Source organism: Bacillus rossius, chromosome 1 (assembly GCF_032445375.1).
Source record: "Bacillus rossius redtenbacheri isolate Brsri chromosome 1, Brsri_v3, whole genome shotgun sequence".
Lineage (NCBI taxonomy): Eukaryota > Metazoa > Arthropoda > Insecta > Phasmatodea > Bacillidae > Bacillus > Bacillus rossius.
Genome location: NC_086330.1, coordinates 135,263,050 through 135,286,574, shown reverse-complemented (window position 1 = coordinate 135,286,574; position 23,525 = coordinate 135,263,050). Strand labels below are relative to the sequence as shown.

At 37.1% G+C, this 23,525-nt stretch overlaps 1 protein-coding gene across 1 annotated transcript in view; it reads right to left on the bottom strand.

Moving 5' to 3' along the window:
- Nucleotides 1–23,525, bottom strand: part of LOC134536067 (protein furry) — a 737,387-nt gene that overhangs the window by 248,643 nt on the left and 465,219 nt on the right. The window contains exon 26 of the mRNA XM_063375635.1: nt 21,953–22,057. Coding sequence (XP_063231705.1) covers nt 21,953–22,057 — 105 coding nt within the window. The remainder of the gene's footprint in view (nt 1–21,952; nt 22,058–23,525) is intronic.

Here is a 23,525-nt window from a genome sequence, read left to right as displayed (position 1 = left end):
GGCAGATAGTTTCTTTTGCAAATGATACTGCAATTTTATATTCATCCGACAATTGGTCTTCGGTTTTTGAAACGGTAAATAAAGAACTTAAAAAATATTAAAGAAATATGAGATGATAGTTTTCTTTCTCTTAACATAAATAAAACCAAATATTTTACTTTCTCTGCCAACATTTTGGGTCAACCTATCGAACATGAAATAAAAATTCATGTATGTAACGAAATAAACGTTAACTATGAAAAATGTAGTGACATAGAAAGAGTACAGGATATAAAATACTTAGGTATAGTGCTAGACTCTTTTCTAAAATGAGATAAACATGTTTCTTATCTTACACACAAAATTCGAAAAATGGTGTATAAATTCGTTGAACTACGATCAATATTATCTATTGAATGTATTACAATGGTTTACTTTGATTTTTTTCAGTCTGTTATACAGTATGGCATTCTGGCTTGGGGAGGGATAAGCAAAACGTCAATTAAGGGCGTATGTCCCGTTCCAGGTCATGATTTTAGATTTAAATTAATCACTGATCAACTTTTAGACATTTTCAATTGTTTAACTTTCACGAAATGAAAAATATATATAGTTGCATACTTTTTGCATAATTAGCTGCCAAAGTTACATTTTTAACCTTTTTGGGTTGTACAAATAAGGAGAATTTAATTTATTGCAGAACTGAAACTTTTTAGGATTAACTGCAATGCCACTGGCTACTTCAAGAAATGGTTTGCATTTCTTTCAGAAAATATTAATTAATTTTACCTGACATTTCAAAATTCTCAAAATTTTTATGATTTTGACAGCCAAGAAACATGAAATGAGTTTTTGTGATAGAAATGCAAACCATTTCTTGAAGTAGCCAGTGGCATTGCAGTTAATCCTAAAAAGTTTCAGTTCTGTAATAAATTAAATTCTCCTTATTTGTACAACCCAAAAAGGTTAAAAATGTAACTTTGGCAGCTAATTATGCAAAAAGTATGCAACTATATATATTTTTCATTTCGTGAAAGTTAAAAGATTGAGAATGTCTAAAAGTTGATCAGTGATTAATATAAATCTAAAATCATGACCTGAAATGGGACATACACCCTTAAGCCACTTATAACAATTCAAAAACTTATTTTAAGAGTTATTTAAAAAAACACATGTACACATACAAGGAATGTTTTAAACTATTAAATGTATTTTATATTAAAATATTGTTTATTAGAGCTGCAATAATTAATATGTATCAAAGGGAAAATCAGTTAAATTATGTAGATCATAACTATCCTACACGGCATAGACAGAACATAAATTTACAAATCCCTCTATTTCATCAAACAATATCTCAGAGATCTTTAGAATTTTTGCTTCCAAAAATTGTTATTCTTCCTGGAAAACTAAAAACTAAAAATTATTTTCACATAAAAAAATGTTGATATTTGGCCAGATAATTTAACTGATAAAGAGATTTCTTTAGTATTTAAGTATGTTTTTAAATATATTGTTATAACTTTGTACTTGTACTTTACTTTAAATACTAATTTTTATTGAACTATATTTTCATTTATTTATGTAACAATGTTATAATTTATACGTTTCTTGTTTATACATTATATTGCATTTTAATAAATTGCTCTTTTTAACTTTCAACTTTATAAAACTGATGTAAGGTTTCTTATGTTATATTTTAAATATTTATTTTTCAGTTGTTATACATTTATAAATGTTTGCATTTGTCAAAATACCGCATGTAATTTGAAGTGACTAGATGCACTCACATACGAGCTTGCTTTCGTGAGTGCTAAATTTCCTGGTTAATTAAGTGAATATTGTAGACAAAAGTATAAACAAGGGGAAATAAATTATTATTATTATTATTATTAAGAATATTTTTTTCCGAAAGACGGTTAAACTGGTAGGTTGTGGTAATACGATTGTTATGAGAATGCTAAGGACGAGACAGGCCAGTCAGCCCGGTGCGTCGGCCAGCGGGGGCCCACCTTCTCCCGGACAAGTGCCATCCATCCCTCCCAATACAGCTACACGCACATCCGATTATCAGCAGCGCCTATCCATCCCTCTCGAGGGTTCGGCAAGTCCCTAGATACAATACCATTGTTCTCGCCGCTTCGAGTGTCCAGTCAAGGGATCTTTGAGGAATACAACACTTCGGAGGGCTAACAGACCTTTCCACGGAGTGAATTGGAAGATATATAATATACGGACTAAACCTGCGAGGTTGGTGGCGATAACGGCGAATCCTCATGGTTATATAAGAGAAATAGCGTGAAAAGGGTAACTGACCATTGGTGAGAGATAGCGGGCGACGAGCAACGGGCTTCGTGAACAAAGATCGGAGCATCGGAGGAGAGTATCGCAGCGCGGCGAACGAGCGAAAACGCGGAACAGTGTGTTGGGACCGAGGTGAGTAGTAAGAGATGAACAGTAGAGATAGCCACAGTCGAGCTGAGCTCTAGTGGGCAGAGTAATAAGTGTGATTAATTTGTGGACAGACAGTTAAAATGTAATTTAAGAAACAGTGTGATTATAAATTAATAAATAAAACTGCAATTAGTTATTTTGGCTATCATTTCTAGACCTATATTTCCCACTCATTACAATATTATTACTCGTGTATTTATTGAGGTTTTGTTTGCTAGATTTATTTGTGAAATTTCTGAAATATTTTCACGCACAAATGATTTTTTTTCAACTGAATGTTAAGTTTCAATTAAACACGTAGATTTAAAAAACCTGCAAATTTTGATGGCTGTCGTATTTTTGGTGCATATGTAATGACAAGAAATATTTTATGTTAAATAATTTACTTTTGCTCTCCGCGTGGGCGAAAACCCGCATGTTCACAACAAAGCGATATTTTGTGTTGAATCGCGTCCTACGCGTCGCGCCGTCGAGCTCCTGTGATTCGAGCGTAAAGCTGGACTCGCAATGATCCATAGCATACGTCCATCAATCACGCGACCTACAGTCAATCAGATGGCTTGAAAATTTCCATCCGATCGTCCGTCAAAACCTTAAGCTCTAACTTTAAACGGCTGGACGGATCAAATAATAACCTCAAAATTCCTGAAAGACAGTGTCTTTGTTTTAAAAGATTGTGTTTGTTTATTTACTGCGTTACTTCCATATTATGTTTTTAACTTGCGTTTGAACACGATTTCAAGTTTGATATTTGAAACAAAAATCGACCAAGACACGAAAGTGTAATTAATAACGCACGACAACGAAAAAGAAAGTTTAATTATTTACGAGTGCTTAGCGTACATGAGCGTCAAACTAAAAAAATTTACAAGACAAATTTTCACAAAAATTCAAGCCTTCTAATCAGTTGCACACACAAGTAAAAAAAAAAAAAAAAAAAAATGACGGTTCATTATTGAATGTCCCAAATTCAAGGGCATGCATATTGTAACAGTTTAATTTATATTATTTAAAAAATAATCATACATAATATTGAAGGTAAGCTAACCTAGATTTTCTTACCAATGTTTAACATGTGCACCTTTAGTTATACAGCACACATACAACCTATGTCCAATTCTTCCCACAATAGCAATAGCCTCTTCAATTCTGTCTCAACTCTGGGAAATCATTAGGTAGCGGCGGAACGTAGAAACGATCTTTTATAAAGCCTAAAAAAAAAAAAATCGGATGGCGTTATGTCAGGTGAACGTGGAGACCATCGAAAAAGAGCTCTGTCGTTTCGACCATTACGTCTAATCCAACGGTCAGGGACTTGGACGTTCAAACACTCTCGTTTAAAAATATTGACAAATCAGGTTCACCCTCTACTCATTGAGGCAATTAAGTTCAGGAGTCGCCATTTTGCGTAGATAGCGCTGCAAGCGAGAAAAGAACAAAGCAGTAGGTACTCACGTATGCGCTTATCTATAAAGGTTACAACAATCTACAACGCTTACAAATGATTGTATTAAAATTGATAACTGGGACGTGCGGATCACTGTGAATCGCTCGGCTAGCTGACGGACGGACGGACGGACGGACGGACGGACGGACGGACGGCGGACGCAAGTCCGTGCAGGGGCCCGAGGGCGGGCGAACACGGCACACGGACCGCCCGCGTCTCTCCGCCGCGGCGCAGCGAGAGGGAACACAATCCCCGACGGAACGCAAACAAGCTGGGGCCAGATAAGACCACGGAAAAACAAACACCACACACACATCCCACAATCCCAGTTCGTTTTTACTGCTGCATTTCCGTCATTTTACTACTAGATTGACATAGCAATAATGTAGAAATACCGGTTTAGTTGCCAGGATATAAAATATTTTTATGGATGTTGTAAATAGATAAAGAAAATACGATCTCCTTTAAATGAAGAGAAAAATAAATATGAACAAATAATTAGGTTATGTGGAGATGTCCACAATATCAAGACTATATTAAATAAAGAGATTAAAACTGACACAAATCGGAGACGAAACAGGGGCGTGGGGAAAAGAAAGTTTTCGTCACGTTTTTAAAATTTCTACCCTTTATTTAATCCATTATTTCTTTCGTTATTAAACCACCAAGAAAGTCACCGGCTGGCATCGCCTCGACATGGCGCGCGCTTCACGTGGTAGGCTCACGAGGTGACGTTGTGGTGATGCTCTGGACTTCCATTTCAGAGGCCCCGGGTGAGAATGCCTATCCATCCTGATCTCAGTTTCCCTACAGGCATGGGATGATACCTAACCAGGTCATGGACGATTCCATCCCCACTACTTGTTCCATCTCGCTGTGTGTTACTGTCTCTAACCACCTTGGTGTAAGATCAATACGTCAAGCAAAACAGTAACAATTTAAAGGCACAGAATTTCGAAATTAATATATAATGCATGATCTCTTTAACACATTCTAAGTCTCACAAATGAATTCACATACCTGACAACCTTTGTGAAAAACCCTCGTTTTAGTTGCAATTTTAATTATATAAAAAAAGAGAGACGAAATGATAGAACATGAAAATAATAACGACTGGCTTCTCCTAAACAAGCACCATTAGGGAATCACGAGACAATGACTCGTGCAGATTCGCACATCGTGAGCCGGTGCGGGACTGGAAGTGTGGTAGTTTGATCAGCATGGTTGCGAACTTAAGAAATGATTGAATGTAATATGATGTCTCACTCAGAATACTTAATAAGCGTCACATAAAATAAAAAAAAGAGTACTAAAACATCACACAATCAAAATAAAAATAAAAAGTTTAAGGGAACGCATACGGTGCGCAGAGATTCAGAAATAACATTGCTATTTAAAGAACTGCTCAAGATATTTGAGTTGTGCCTGCTTATAAAGAGCATTTAAGATTAAGCTAAGAACATACGAGTAGTCCTGTTTCCGTGTTCCGTTTTAAAACTTTCTTGTTACAAAAGTAAAAATGGCTAAATTTCTTGTTTAAAATGAATTTTTAAGTATGAAACACTCAATACAGATTCTTGAAAGCATTTTAGGGACTTGCATCCCGCCATATTCATTTCTTCGTCATTTAATGTTATTTTAAGGTTAAAATATCGCAGTTGTCCTATGCACGACGAGCAAGATGTGCGCCAGTTCAGAACATTGCGTTTAGAGGAGATACCGCGCTGGAAGGACCAGCGAGCGTCGCACTTATCAACCTGATTCACCAACACGAATACACCTCTTACTAGGCGGACACCTTAAAATAAAACTAATTTGGCTTGGTGCAAGCATCCTGCCCCCCCTACCCCCCTAGCACGTGCCTCGAATGATCTCGGGAAACTACTGTAATCCGAAATCAGGATGAAAGTCCAGGAATTCGAACTCGGGTCCTCTGGAATGCAAGGCCAGTGTGTTACCACTGCGCCACCACGCTCGGTCGTAGACATCGAGTTCGTTACAAACGGACGAGGGATGAAACGTTTGGATGGAGCACAGAAGGTAATGCATTCACGAAGACTGAGGAACTCGAGGAAAAAAAAAAAAACCACTGGCCCACAGCAACGTCCGCCACATCTTCCCTTTGCGAAATATTCTGGCTCGACACCTTCGGTAATCTAACCCGTATCGCCCGGACTGTACGTGCTATTCCTCTGTTGCAAGTTGCTCAGCACACAGCACTTGATCCAACAATAATATTTGTTCAGTTAAAACATCTCCAGACAAGGAAGGTCACATCGTGAACAGTGAAAATGCTATCACAAGGTCTTACGCCGGCAAGGGGGCGGGGGAAGTCGATGAGGGGATATACAAACACACCTCCCCCTCCGGAAATCCTCGAATATTTATCTAAACCTATCACTCCTACTAAAAAAAGAAGGAAAGAATTATAAAGCAAATAAAGGGCAAGTAGTTCTCTAAACCCTTCTCCCCCCCCCCCCCAAAGCCCGAAATGAAATTATGCATATGCTCTTGGCTATGAAAAAGCGCATCGCTATAATTATTGCTGAGGCAACTTAAAGAAATTATGGCTGAAGGTTAAATGTTACGTATGCTTATTTTACAAGCCCGTTTTTAATGTCGATTGCTTAGTATTAGGGCCCGGTCACACGCAATATTGGTTACTTAAGTAACTTGCAAGTGATTTTTGTTTAAGTAATTTTCAGGTTAATTTTTTTACCATAGATCCCTCGAATTTTGTATTTAATCTCAAATTAAATAAAAGTAAACATATATTGGCAGGAATGCGTTACGTAGTGTTCGTAATTATGATGATCACTTGCGTACACATTTATAGTTAAAAAAAGTAAATAAAGTAAATATCTGGTTCAGAAAATATGTGACGCGACAAAAAATACCAGAGAGCTATTGTAATACAGTATATTCACAAGAAAATACATTCAATGGAAGTAGGTCTAATAACCAAAGAATGGAAGAATGGAAGAACCAACTCGGCACTGAGACCAAGCCCTAAGAAGGGTGGTATATTTCAACAAACGAATCTTCCAAAAACAGATTTCAAATTAACATGCCGTGGCTATTAAGAGAAGAAATGTCGGATACCGATAATTTTAATTCTTAGAATCTATCAAAGAGTGCCACCGGGTCAGTTAGATTGTTATTCGATTTTCAGTAAGGAATGCGTGGATCGGTGGGTTTGTTGCACCAAATTTGATTGCGGAACGAATATACGTACTAATCTGCAATTTCATGAAACACAATATAAACTGCGGGGAACGGGTTATAGCAATGACTTCATAGTTGTATAATTTTATAGTGAAAATGAGAATCACAAAGGAGTAAAAAGAACGAGACAAAACCAAAGGAAACTCACTTAACTCCCGGGTAATCAAGGCTAGTAATCACGAGCCAACATAGATATACCAATAACAGTTACGGAAAATAGCTTTGAGGAACCTAAACAAACAAAATGAGGTTTAGACGAGGTTTGGTCATATTTCCCGATATCGTTTACAAACAAAAACAGACACTACATTGCAAAGAGAGGTAAATTATTCTAAAAAAAAAATAAAGTTTGGACAGTATTATAAGCTTGTATGTTTATGTTTGTAACATTTACAAAAATGAAAAAAAAATATACAGAGAAATAGAACATTAAAGTTCCCGACTGTATCTTATAGTTATATTTTCTCTGCCATGCACTAAGTGATTTTTGTTTGAAAAATTTTCACTTTATTTGCTGAGTTCGCATATTTATAATGCACAGAGGAATGTATTTTTCGTGAAAAATTACTGATCACTCATTAGACTTCTATAAGGCATGTGCGACCAAGTGTTTCCTTGTAACAGGCGGCGGCCGTCTGCAAGCGAAGCCATTGGCCTATTTGGCCGCGCCAGTCAGGACGCGTTCGCTCCCGTACTGGATGACTATGACTGGTGTACTGACAGTAGACATGTATCTGAAATAAAACCAGCCGGCCACGAAACACAGGCAGAGCTACAAAGTTATAAAAGTTTTTTTTTTTTGCGAAAAATTCATGGCTCTAATAATGAAATTTAAAAAGTATTAATTAGAGCCCTTACAAAAAAAAAACACGTGAGCGAATTTTTCAGTACTCACCACGAGCACATTCGTGTTGTCATGTTGCATATACACCCATAGTACGAAACTCGGACACGAAATTTAACGTAGCATTCTTAAAAATAACGCGGAGTGACAAATATAGGAAAATTGTGTTTTCAACTACATTTCTTGAAGCAAATCACAAGTAGTTTCCTCACCCGCCGCTATAATTTGCTGCCGGAGTAGCTAAGTTGTCTATCGAATCATTCGATTTGGAGAGCGAAAGGGTTAACTATATAATGAAATGGCTCCGATGAAATCGAAAAAAGACTTAAAAAATACCAAACTCCGGCAATGGACCTGTATTTCAAGGAATGTTACTAAAATACTGCCATCTTGTAAAAATTAATTAAACCGTTAATAATATAACGTTTATCTTTGTCTCTATAAAATTTTGGTACGCGCCTTCCGCCACAGATGGCAGCACCGTGGTTACACATTTCCGTTACATTCACAAAATTACTCTATAACTAGAGCTAAGATGTTTACATCAGAAGTTACTCATTCGAACGTAAAACATGCTTGGAACACAGTATTTGCACAATGCAACTCGCGCTAGCTGCTACAAGTGCATCACACCAGTCGATAGCGAAGTCGATAGTCGAAGTTCGGCAGGAAGAAGTGCGCTCAGGCGCACCAAGACGAGAGAGACGAATGAGAGGGTCGCAGAGGAGCCCATTAGACCGGCACTTCGCGCGAGGGGTGGCCTGGTTCTCCAGCCGTTCTGCAAGCAGGACAAACTTCCGCACCTCACGAAGAAACCAGGAGATGGCGTGGCGAAAGCAGGCGGCTGGCACTACATGGCAAACCTACATTTCACTGAGTGTTTTCGGCACACCCCTATTATTTACTTTTGTGTAACTTGGACATTTATTTTTTGCGTCCCTACTGTGCTTGCAAACAACTTACTACAATAATGAAAGGACCTTAAAAATCAGTCACTGTCTCGTTCCCCCCCCCCCCCCTATATTTACTTAATATCTAAACACCCCAGGATATTAATTTTAAATTTCATTTACAGCGTATGTGCTGTATTTGTTTGAAAGTTTTATGTTGATTTGTTAAAACATTGATAATTCTCAAGGAAAGGTACTTTCCCGGATATAAAAAAAATAAAAGTTACTAAATGTTAGTCGTTTACCATTTTAGGTAAGGTGTAAATATAACATATTTGTGATATCGTGAGAATGGTTAGTAAATTAAATATACATTTAATTTTGTGGACATAAAGTTAGATACATTAAAAATACTTTAAAAGAGTGGACGGTTATTTAGGTTAAGTTGGTTGCATTAAATTACTGTGATTGAGAATTACAAATTAAAAAATATATAACTGAACGTAATAAATTTCCCATATTATTTTATAGTATTCGTACTGTAGCTAACCTAACATAACCAAAGATACACACGATATCACAGTATTTTTACTGTAGCTCGCCATATAATAGGTGCTACCGAAATTGCACGAGCGAGCGGCGAGCTTCGGTAAAGGTCGGAACTCTTCGCACATCCAAGTTACACAAAGGTAAATATTTGAGTTTGCCGAATGATCTTAGTGGATAGTGGGCTCGCCGAAAAAGTCTTAGTGAATATTAGGCTTCCCGGCACTAGACAGGGGCTACGAAGCTCTTACTAAGTGAGTCCCTGTGCTATTATCAACTTCGAAATAATGCAAAAGCAGTAGGATTTAAAAGTATGTTTTGTATTCGAGCGAAAATAATATTCTGATAACCCAAATAAAATTCATTTGCATATTTAAATCTTTAGTGGCTGGAAACCTATACAACTTTTGTAGATTTAAATTATCACCTCCATTGTGTGGACACTTTTAAACTTAATTTTGTTTTTGTACACTTGTACACTTTGTGGTTTCTCTGCTAAATAAAATGAAAATTTTGATTGAAAATAAGCCGGACAACATGTTAGATACGAGTTATAAACAAAAACTTCGCCGGAACGAGAGTGACTAAAAAAATCAAAGGTATATGTAAGGAAAGAAAAAAAATCAAAGAAAATACCACCCTGCATTGCCATTTTTTTTTGCATTATTTAAATGATAAATGAATTAAAAAAAGGAAGAAACTAAACTTTTAACACTAATATATTAATTATTAGCATTAGTATGCAATATATTAGTATCGATACATATTTAAAATATTTATTTTTGACATATTATTATATGGATTGGTTTACTGTATTTACTGTACGAGGTTGGTACTGTTGCGGTTGGTTTTCCACCCGCAAAGTTAAACCGATTTTAACGATGTTTTGTGAGTTAACCTTTGGATGTGACACCACCGCAGGACAGCAAGGCGCTTCCGGTTGCCCATCCCTCAAGCATACTTCATACACAGCGACTCCAAGGTGCGCCCGAGGGTGAACCACGTGACTGGTCACCTGACCTCACCACACCTCCACCCTTCCCCGGAGCCGGAGAAGTAACTCCATGTTTCTGGAGGGTTCTCCCACGAAGTCGATACCAGCCGAGGGCGTATGTAAGGGGCAGGTTTGGCCTAGAGTCTTCGGAGTCTTCGGAGAGCTGAGGAGGAAGCTCTCACCCCGATGTTACGCTGCCCGTCACCACATCAATTTAGCAACGTCACTCTGCCCTATTTCACAACAACCTGCGCATTGTACTTGGCCTCAGCGGTGAGTAAGTTGGACTTTAACTTTTTCAAGTAAGTTTGGATTTAGCCCGTTCAGCGCCGAGGTGCCAGCAGGAAATAGCCGCAGAGGTGGTAGCCTAATTCGTTCACATACTCATCGATGCCACTCATGGAGCAAGTGGGTAATCGCTGAGCGAGTAAATTGTTAAAAGACACTCAGATGATTTGCGACCTTTGGGTAAGGGAAAGTCACCACCAAGGTATAAAATTATTCACCGACGACTTTGTTTTGTTTACTCGACAAGCGAGTGCGAGTGGGTGAGTGTAAGGGAATCACTGCTATAAGGGCACATGTCGAAGACTATACAGAGGACTTAATGTGTGTGACTGGGGCAGTGGATGACATTAAGGCAGAGCAGTAATCATCCGACTTTGACTTACAAACATTGGACTTAGGTGTTAGACGAAGTGGGAGGTACTGAAGTGTGACGAGTCTATGTAACCGACAGAACATCGCAATGGGAACAACTTGGAGAAGTTGACTTGACGGTAATTCTCCAGGTCACGAGTGTCGACTAGTCGGCAGAGCGAGGTGTGACTGCTCTCTCGCCCAGCTGTTGGAGTCGTCTTCAGAGCTTGGTGTTCTACACCCGGTGCGTGCCAGCGTGGTTAGGGAGGAGGGCGCTACCCGGCAGGCACCACGACTACGAGAAGACTCGCTGCAGCGAGGTCCTGGACTGGACCCTCAGTCAACGATCTCTAAGGCGAGTGTCGTATGAGTCATCACCCGAATAACCGAGGGACTTAACTTCAGTGTCCCTTTTGTTTAGCACCGAACACACCTAATAGGTACGAAAGTTTGACAAACAGTTTGATATATGGTTTGATAAAGACTATATACGAAATGCAACGAGTTCCAGTATTTTAATGTTTTCCAGGTCTGTTATTTTATAGGGTAAGTTAATAGCAATTGTTTTGTATATAGTTGAAATACGTTTTTTCAGAGCCATATTTAAACCGTTGCAGTTAGTCTCAATAAACCCATTTGCAGTCATTTGTATTTTTGTAAACAGTATTGTAATATAATATTTTTCCTTTACTGTTGCATAATAATTGTTTCATGTTTACGATGAAAATAGCTTTGATAATTGATTTGTGTTAATGATAAAGTTGACTTTTGTTAACTTGGACTTCTTGTTTTGTTTCATAGTTACGCTTTTGGAGTACTTCCAGTAACGGCGCGATGCTGTAAATGTCTTCAAGCATTTTAAAGTGTTCGTTTGTTGAACTTTAATTTCAATAAACATTTCTCGTGTTTCTCACAACACTGTTTTAGTGTTAGCACTAATCAACCCTTCCTCTTGTTTCCCCTCTCAAGGGGGGGGGGGGGGCAACAGTACTATAAGGAAACCTAATACCCCCCACCACCCCTAAAAGAGACTACCAAATGAGGAATTTTTGGGAATGAAGTGTCTGTCTTCCTTTACTTACTCTGTGGTTTAAAGCGTCTCTAGAGGCATACGAATTATTGTCCACTGCTAGAAACCACCCATGCATTTCCCACAGAAATGGATCGGAATTCAAACCAAGGTCTTCCCGAACGTTCCCCCATCGCACACCTCGCTCCACTGTAATACCAAAATGAACGGGCGTAAGGGCGAGAGATAGGAACTATACGACGCCATATTGTTTCTAACATTTTGACGTGACAACGTCTAATAAATCGATGAACGCCGGCTGCACGCACGAAAAAGGATGACTCGTTGTCCCGTTACGCACATTGTCCCGTTACGCTCATTGTACGCTTGCGCCGCATCTATCTCTCTTCCACTCGATTGGAACATCCATCGATTTGACCTTTTCGAGGCACATTAAACTTGAAACACTCCCATTCGTTTCCTACTTTTCCCATCATCGTTCTATCCTTAACAGAATAACACAGATTGGAAGAAGTTAAATATCAAACATGTATAAAAGTTATAGTTAAAATAATCTCTTCGTTAAAGTAATAAACATATTTGAATTAATGAGTGCAAATAAAAGTAAATTTATCAATTAAATTGTAGATTTCATTTCACTCCTTTGTATCCATACAAAATAGTGATAATTCAATAAAAATGATTCAATTTTATTCATAAAAGTATGCAATCATTTCATCAATGTTTTGTAATGACGATGTCAGGTTAAACTATCGTCCGTAAACAGACTTTACAGACAACCAATTTTTTTATGCAAAAATGTTTTGTTTTTTATGATAAAATTTTTTGCCTTCATTTGGACCAAAATCACACTTTAACAGATTTTCAGACTATAACATAATTTTTGTGACAGTACTATTTCAGTTTAATCACCCCAATAATAAATAAATTCTGTACATAACACCAATGTCTTCACATAGGAATATACTATTTGGTGAACAATTTACTATTACATAAGTAAAGATGCTTACTGAAAATTTACTTTTAATATATATTTTAACCCCATAGCCTTGTAATACCTACCTCTTCGGAACTGTACACCTATGCATTTTCTTTTAGTGTCATGTTTTGAAATCTTTTATCTGTGTATTTTAAAAGTTATTTGTTCATTTTTATAATCAAAAATGCAGTAATTTGTATGTTAGAGATGATATTGTGCTAGCTGTGATATGGAAAACCTTTTTAACGTCTAGTTAAGTTAAGCAAAAGGATTGGTTGTAAGTTTGTTTGGCGCAATAGTCATATGATGTATTAACTTATGATATTGCCTGAATTGTTTTAAAAATGATGTTATAGTGAACCAGGATATTCAAGTATATAAAAATCAGTGGTTGAGTTTTTAAATGGCCATAACCATTTTGGTATCTTATGGGTGAGTTTAACTGTTCACAAAATGAAATTATATAATTATTTTTGCTGCCTGAACTTAAATTGATGAACCAGCAAGCTTTGATAAGAACTTTAGTCTGTAATAGTTAAAAGCTAAATCTAGAGGTAATGTACTGGGATTTAAGGACCTCTGCTTCTAACTGACTAAATATTAAATTCTTATAATTCCTTTGGTTTGTATCCTGATAATTAAGGACTGATATCAAGTGCTTAACGTTAGTTAAATTAATTCATGAACAATATTAACCAACCTTTGAACTTTTGAAATTAGGAGTACCAGCCTAATTCTTAGGTAAGGTAGGAAATCACTATTTTCTTGATTTTATTAAAGTAAAGTATTGTTTTCTAACTAAAAATAATATTAAAATATTTTTAATACTTGTAAGTTATTTTAACATATCAGTGTTTTAAAATACTTTGTGTATGTTTGTTGTTAAGTTTGTGTTTTATGTTCTTAAGAAAAATAGAGTATATTAAAAGCCACAGAGTTGTGTCAGATCTTTGGATGTCGAATACTGAGTCTTATAAAGTTAAAAATATGAAATACAACCAAAGGTAAAGAACGTGACACGACACCACACTATATTTATAAATGACAAAAAATATTTTATGCCTAAAATCTTTTTAAACCAAGATGGCGTCTTTATACGTCTATCTTTCACCCTTAACATGTCAAGACGATAAGAAGAGAAGTGATTGGAGCATTGAGGCATTAATGGTGGAGTTGGGGGGGGGGGGGAGGATGAAATGGGAGAACTCCGAGGAAACAAACCGGCTCACGGCAACGTCCACCACGTTTCAACTCGCAAACAATACGGGCTCAACTCGGCCGGGAATTGAACTAGGATCACCTAGTTGGAAAGCTGCCCCTCACTGCCTGGCAGTGGAACAATTACCCAATTACCAAAATATTTTTGATTTTGATGATATACATTATAAAGCTTTGATATAAATTGTATACGTGATAAGGAACAATGTCCCCGGGAGAAATTGTTCCGTTTAACTTATACAGTTGCTTTTTAACGTGAAATATTACAATTTAGTCAGCAGTTAAATGTGCTTGTGATGAAAAACTGTATCATAGCCAAAATATTTTTGATTTTTGAAAATATAAATTATAAAACTTTGATATGAACTGGATATGCAATAAGGAACCATTACCGGTAACAATAATCCTTAGTTTTATACATGTTTTCAAAATCAAATATATTTCGGTAACAAACACATCATATTACTTGGTTACTGTAATATTTGAGTTGAAACACAGCTGAACACGCAATAAGGAACAGTTACGGAGGTTAGCGTGCAGTCAGCACACCTCGCGCTCTGTCGGGCGCGGTCAGAGACTTCCCGTCGCGGCGGGAATACGTCTTGCGACGGGGCACTCGTAATTCGATTCCTAGCGAGAACATGACATCTTAATAACCTGCTTCATCACTGGTTTGGTTCAGTTTACTGAACAAGTTAAGCTGGACTCACAATGATCAGTTTCATCCGTCCGTCAATCACGTGACCTGCAGCCAATCAGATCGCCCGGAAAATCCCATCCTCCCGTCCGTCAGTCCATCAGTCAAAACCTTACCGAGCTTTAACTTTTGACGGACTGACGGACGAAATAACCTCCAAAATTTTAGCTAGACATTATTGCTGGAAACCTTTACTATCTTCAAAGGTTCTTCAGTTTATTTATTTAGCTGCTTCAACTTAACGTTTTTAACTTATGTTTTAACATATTTTTAACACTAAAAATATTTTAATAAAGATCAGAGCGAAAAAAATGAGTTAAAGTACTTAACTTTTAGGATCTTCAGCTAATATACCTGTACAGAATAAATTTGCACCGCTATTTAAGCCTTCTAGTCAGGTGACAACTTCAAAATGGAAAATTACTTGATGGACGTGCGGATCTTTGTGAATCGCTCGGCTTGTTGACGGACGGACAGAAGGACGGACGATCGGATGCATGGGCGACGGACGGATATGACGTATAATTGTGAGTCCACCTTTAAAAAAATGTGCAATCTGCATTTTGGCCTAAGAACATAAAGTTGAAGAAAATCTAACCGGCAAGCCGTAAAAATGTACGCATAAGTAAATTACATTTTTTTTACGTAGTTCGGCATTGAAGTTGAAGCTGGCCATGGACTGCAGTATCTACCTTAGAAAAAAAATCAAAATGTGTTAGGCAAAGATTTTAAGCCGAGTCATAACGAATGTGAGTCTGATGTAATTGCATTACCTCTCTACACAAAATAAACACCAAAACCCGGGTACATTTTATGTCATTTAAATGATAAAGCAAATTTATCAAGAGAGCATTAAAATCCATAAAATATATTAGCAGATAAATAAAATAATTATCAAATAAACTATAAACGAGTAATAAAACACACCGTTAATTGGTATGTAGAGAACAAAAAAAAAGTGAGCAAGTCTTTCAGTACTCGCCAAGGATGTGTAAACATCTGAACCTGGCACATGTGTTCTCATGTTGTTCATGTTGCACATAAACTTATAATACGCAATTCAGACACAAAATTTAATGTAGGATTATTAAAAAAATATTGATAAGTAAAATATTCGCATTTCAAGAAACAACATTTCTGGACGCAGATCACACACGTACTTTCTGCGCCCGCAGCTAGAATTCGTTGCCTGAATCGTAAACGTCTGCCATCATTACGCGCAAATATCAGCAAGAAACAATACAAAATTTTAAAACGTTATAAACGGCTCCGATAAAAAAGAAAAATACTTGAAAAAAATACTAAACCTCGTCTTTGGACATAAATTTCGACAAGGTATTTTATTAAAACACTGGCCATCTTGTTAAAATTCACTAAACAGTTACAAGTTATACTTCTATGATATAGCTAAAATATTAAACGGAAACATTTTAAAACACATTTTGTAGCACTAAGTATGTTTGTATATTTGTTTTTGCTTAGTGAATGAAACCAGTCTATAAATACTTCCTACAAATAAACAGTAACCTTACTGAGCTGTCAACATTATTATTATGTAATATTATATTATAATGTTATTTAAAAAGTACAACGAAGTTTTTCCAGTGTCGAGGTTTGAACCATGTTCATTGAGGTCATCAAGCGCGCTCTACCGCTGTGCTACTAAGCCAGTTGGGACTTACGAAGGAGAATATGTAATTTATATATATTACATATATATAAAACATGTAATGCCAATTTTCTTAAGTATTTTAAAAAGCGAAATTACTTTTTACTATGACTATTTTAGTTTACCAAATATGTTCCAGTGTAGTTCCACTGTCATAAATTTATATTTGGCACACCGATATGTTTGTTATGTCCCCTAATATTTATGAAAGAGTAAATAAGGGGTTTATATTGCTATACGTGGGTACACCAACTTGTTTAAACTTTTCCGGTCATGACTTACGTTCCATTTCCAAGAAATTACTCCTACTACATGCGTATTCCGAGAGCTAAGAGTTTACACATCAAAATAATTATACTAAAACCTTTTATTTAACTAATTAGTAAGATAAGTAAAATTTTGGTTAAAATAACCAGTCCGGTAAATAGTTTATAAAAAAAAATACAAAATATATAACTCATCGGGTTCTGGTGGTAGGTGAAAATGATTATCGTCCGACCACCAATCAGTCGTTCCACTACAGAAAATACCAAAATCCACGTGTGTTCATGTTAACCGAGTCTGTTTTAATTTTATTCAGCTGCTTGTTACCTTATTTAAGGAGCTTAGTACTTCAAATATAATTTTTTTACACTCATTCGCAGGCAGGCGTTTCAAATAACTAATTTATTTGAAAATGAATGTAATATTATAGTAGCCCAGAAGAACTTTACTAAGCCTTGCTACACTACTGCGGTTTCGTTGAGGTATCTAGACGAAGACTTCATTACGCAAGCGCGGGCCAACTTTCCTGGATGTCGGCGGAACTCGTAAGTAGGTCTGGTAGGTGGAATTCCGAAATCCAATTCCGAGCTACGACTTGATGCGGCGAATGTATTGTACACCGCAATGTCATGGAACACGAGTGGCGAACATTCTAGTCATCGATCCGAGCCAGATAGCGAAACTCGGGCTGGTTACGTCTGTCGAATTGAGCACCGATCCCAGAAACACACACGCCACAGCTGCGCTCGAAAACTGGAGCAAATTACAAAACAAAGCCGCATTAAGAAAAAAATTAAATGAAAACGCATGTATTTTATCACGTTTTTATTAACTCGCTTTCTTGTCCGTCTGTTTGTCTGTTCGGTAAAAATCTTGCAATCGAATTTAAGCTAACTTTCTGAAAAGCTACACACTTGAAACTTTGAACATAGCTCAGAACTGGATGACAATGGACACACAAGACTAAAATGCATAAAATAATTATTTGATTAATTTCTTAAAATACCATGTTTTTCAAACGGACTAAAAGGTATAAGAGGCCTAATTTTTTAAAACCTCCGATGGGCTATAAAAGAGATAAATTTACACTGACTCTCGTGTCAAGAATTAATCTAAATTATTTTTGTGAATAGTGGGGCAGGATGCGCCGCTATATTCGGCCATCCGCCTCAAAGCGGCGCCGTGAGGGAGAGGGAGAGCCAGGCGCTGGCCCTGTGTCTCTACTCACCGGCGGCTAACTTCTTCCAAGAAGGCATCGAGGAGCTTGTGTTACGATATGACAAATGCCTCGATCGTTTTGGCGATTATGTAGAAAAATAAGTAAGACCCTGCCGTACTTTTAGTAAACTTATTATGTCATGTAAATTTGTCGTTTTTATAGCCCATCAGAGGTTGAAAAAAAAAAAACAGCCCTCGTATAATTTCTGTCAGCCCCATATAGATTTATAACCCCATACATATTGTTCTGAAAATTCGTCATGGTGAATTTTTATACCTCGTTACTAACTATTTTACTGCACTGAAAATGATATGAACTGTTGTGCGAGTTTTCTCAATGACAGTTACTCCCTACACTTCTTGCTATTATATATTGTACACCCCAAACGTTTTGAAGTGAAACTTATTTGCTGAGGGTGTAACAATTTTTAAACGTTACGAAAATTCCGATCGTGTGAGGGTAAACTGCTAGATATGTGGTGGAGTCGTGGAGTAAACGGGAGAGGAAGGGAATAGTTAGGTACGCCGTGGGGAGATGGCTCAAACAATTGCACACATTTGCACACACTTTAGCACACACTTGAACCTACTTTTGCCCACACTTGCACAATTTTGCACATTTGCAAAAGTTTGCTTACTTTTGCACACTTGCACACTTTTGTACGCCTGCACACTTTTGCCCTTTTTGCACACTTTTGCGCGATGATATACTTTTTGCACACATTTGCATACTCTTGCACACTCGCCATCTTGTGCACTTGCCCACTCGCGCATTAGAGCATTTGCGCCCTCGCGCTCTTGCGCACTCACGCACTTGCATATGTGCGGTTGTTTCTTGAGGTTGGCGCGTCGAGCTATCCCCACTCCGGGGCCGTTGGCGCGGGCGGTGATCTCTGGAGCAGCCTTGGGCGGGCTCCACCGGTGGCGTGTGGCTCAGTGAACCCTGCCATGCTGCAGGGATAGGCGGGTCGCGGCGGTAGGGACCCGCCTGCACCTGACGCCATCCCGACTTAAGGGAATATTTGGGCAGAGGGCCACACAACGGGGTTTGAGATTATTGTAGTGCACCGCGCCACGGTCCATATTCTAAAGAAAATATTGTTCTTTCATGTATGTATTATTAATTTAATTACTTGTGTAAATCAGTATTGCTAAACAGTGTTAAGTGAGTATTTTTATTATTTGTGATCATACCCGCATCCTTACTATTCTCAATTAATATATTTTGTTCAATAAAAATATATTAATAATTTCTCTCTATAACTAATAAGCAAGAAGTTTCACTCCACGAACACATTTTATTTAGTTTTAAATCTTACAAGTAATCTCATAGGTATTAAAAATTCACAGTCACAAATTTTCAAGGCAATCTGTATGAGTTTCTACATCTGTATGGAGCCGGAAGAAATTATTTTATACTTTCTAGTCCATTTTAAAAATGTGGTGTATAAAATTTTTTTTTATAAACTTATGAGTTGAAAAATACATAATCTGTATTGAAATCGCCAGCGTCTTTACGAGACACGTGGTAATTCAGTTTCGTGAGAGAAAAAAACTACTACAGCTGAGGTCGTTGGAAGTTCACCTTCCATATGAACGAGGTTTAGAAAGCTCACCACGCGTGCGCATCGAAACAGGGTAACGGAACAAGGCTTCGTCCACATCGATGCCCGTAAGCCAGGGAGAAACTCGACAACGGAACAAAAACAGCGGTCCTTGATAAAACGGAAACGGCCCGAGGCGGCGGCAACAGCAACTACAGTCCCGAGAAGAGTAACTGTGCAGCACTGTGAAACGTCCGGCGAGTGGGTAGTGTGGTCCAGCTTAACGTTGAAGCCGATGTTTGAAATAACAAAACAGCACCAACGAAAGAGAAAAAAAAAATTTTTTTCATGAAGAATCGCACTAAAATCCCTTGAAACAATTTTTTTTTTGCCATCCATACATTTCGACTGTCAACATTAGGACATTCATGAAAGTATTAACACCAGCTAAAGTCAGTTTGTTGCACTACTGAATGTTTTAGCAAGTTAAATGCACATCTATACGTCATCAGCCTAAAGAATAACCATTCTACTTTATCCTAAGTACAAGCACTGCGAGCAATAAGTAACCTGAGCCTTGATTTGTAATAAACCACACCAACACTAATAAAAGGCCACATTGTACGTCGACACCGGCCTTACATTAATCATGATGAAGTTTGTGAAGTCTTGCCAGCAGCCAACTTGTGTACTCATATTCAATCAACTTCGTCCTCATTGGTGTAGTTCCGCCCTCATATATGGTTACGAATATGCACCATACTTCAAATTAGAGCACTGTAAAGTACAGATACTGATACTAAGTGCAAAATTTCTACACCCACTACTTTAAGCAAAGGGGTGTGAAAAAATAACTCTACATGAACTTGTCAAGCTACCAGAATACAAAATGCTAGTTGGTCCCGCAGACAAAGGGAAGGATAGCAAATCCCAGCTTAGCACGATAGCCAACATGCACAGAAATACCGAAATGCTGAAACGTACAACTAACAGAAGCTGGCATTGAAAAAAATATGGACTGAACACTACAGTAGATTTATACAGGTCTGATTTTAGCAAACAGGCATGAATGTGGAGAAAAATGTTTTAGTTAGAAATAAACGGAAAGACTGTCTTCATTGCCATAATGTTGATATCATTAATTTAAAGTAACTGCAATGTTGATATAAAACGTACGGTCTGCCAACAGTTGAGGAAGGCAAAATACTGAATTATTGTTGTTAAATTTAAATTAGTATATACATGATATAAAATGTAGCAGATAATAAAACATCACAAACATAAAATACAACCATAAAGCGTAAGAGTTAAAGATTCGTCAATATTGTACAAGATTCATTAAATAATATCAGTTAAATTACTTACTACATACAGTTCTTTCTGCATTGAGTAACTATTAGCCTAATACATAAAACGTAATCAATCATAGTTTCAGCACCGCCACTAGAATTCGCTGCCGGCGCAGCTACGTCGACTATCAAATCAGCTGGGTAACGAGAAAATTTACGTTTTCATGTTGCAAATACACTTATAATACAAAACTCTGGCCTCGAACACGGATTTCAACTTAGAATTCTTTTTAAAAATGTCGAACGTGATGAATATTCGCAAAATGTGTTTTAAATTACATATCTGGACACGAATCACGCCTGTTTTCTGCACCCACCGCTAGAATTCGTCACCGGAATTGTAAAAGTGGCTAGTCGACTATTGAAATATTCAATTAGCATACGGAAATTTTAAACTATCATGAACCGGCTCCGATAAAAGCGAAAACAGACTTGAACAAATTCTAAACCCCGGCCTTGGAAATGATTTTTGACAGTTAATTTTATTAAAATACTTCATATATTGTTAAAATTCATGGTACAGTTAATAATATAACGTTTCCTTTTGTCTTTGTGAACTTTGGTTCACGCCATCCGCCACAAAAGGCAGCACCGTGGGTACACATTTCCGTTCCACGCGACTTCCGTTCCATTCACAAAATTACTTTTACCAAATGCCGTATACCGAGAGCTAATATGTTACACATCAATTACAAAACAGATTAAAAAAATATATATTCGAGGTGCAAACGGGCTCTCTCCCCTCTTCCATTTCCCTCTTGGACATTCACTCTAGGACTCAATGCCTTTTCGCCTTCGCGTTAAGCGAACTACAGTAAGAAAAAAAATCTCTCTTTTATTAATATTGCTATATGAAAAAAAATACTACCATAAACAGATTGATAAAATAAACGTGCAAATAAGTAACACATTTAAAACTATGAAAGTGCTGAAGTTGGTAGAGTGTGTTTCGGGGGCGGCACTCACCTTGGCGGTGATGAAGAACAAGTTGTTGAGCACCATCTCCGTGGCCTCGGCCGAGCCCCAGCCCTCTCGCCGGCCGCCGGAGCGGCTCACCTCCGTGGCGTAGTACTGCCAACACGACAAGCACACGCGCGCTCGCGCTGACGTGTCTCCACCCCCACCTCCACCTCCACCATCACACCAATACCACACATCTCCAGGTCTGGCGTTGTTGTCACAGGCCCTATTGTGAACGATGCATCTGTTTAATACGTATGACAACAAAAATATATTTTTTTTCTCTTAAAAAACCTATTTTTAACCATCATACAGATTAATGGATAAAAATAAACATTCACTGCTTCAAAGTTAATCGTATATAATTTAAGAATTTAGCTATACGAAATTTTTTGTAGTTACACCTCTTGCCGCTAGGTTTTTTTTCCACTCTCTCACCTGTGTTGTTAGAACAGAGCTGTTGGGTATTTATTCTCTAGTGAATTTGACCAAACTACCTTCACTGTAACTGTCCGTGCCAAAACTCAAAACATTTACCCGTCTTTTATATCCGGAATCATGTCGTGTTACGGAAGACAGGGTTTAGGAGAGGTAAAAAAAAAGTAAAGAATTATTTTAAAGATCAGGACTCAAACTTTATACGTTCTAAGTATGAAACACTGAAACTCCAGCTAAATAGTGAAATTTGACCGAAAAAATACCTTAAAATTGCTGTATTCAGAGTCATTTGGAGAATATTTGAATGCTTCATATTTAGTATATGTATAAAATATACAGAATGATATAAACATACTAGGAGCTACCGCTTGTTCATAGGGTTATTACTTACATCATTTGGAGCAAAATATGTCATAACACCGAATATCCTGTTACTCAATTTCAGGCCGAGAACAGTTGACGGACCAGTAATTTAAGTTTCTAAATTTAAAAAAAAAATTAAAAAATGTCGCAGTTTTCGTGTTATAGGCATTTTTCTAATTTTTTTAAAATTCCTACCCTGCACTCTGCACTAAATAATTAGATACAGCTCCAGTCCGCGATGTTAAGATTTGTGGTAAAAAATTAATATTTTCTTTAATACTACGTTTTTAAAACGTACTAAAATGTATAAACTAATTACTCCTAGTTCCATACAGCTATGAAAATACTTGTAAGATTTAATACGAAAAACGTTGGATGCATGCAATAGACAATTGATACATGAATAGTTTAACTAAGTCACTAACAACTTTACTACACAGAAAATGATTTGAACTGTAGCGCGAGTTTTTTCAACGATAGTTACACCCTACACTCCTTACTATTATCTATTGCATGCGCCCCACGTTTTTTTTCTTCTTTATAAATCTTAAAGAATTTTCATAGCCATTAAAAATACACAATCACAAATTTTCAGAACAATCTTTAACGGGGTTAGGAATCTGTATATTAGGGTTATAAAACTGTATGAAACTATAATAAATAATATTATACATTTTAATCTGTTATAAAAATATCGTATATTAAAAATATCAAATTATTTTCTGCTTTTTAGTTTCCTGTGCGTAAAATTTTGCAATCGATTTTAATTATCCTGTCT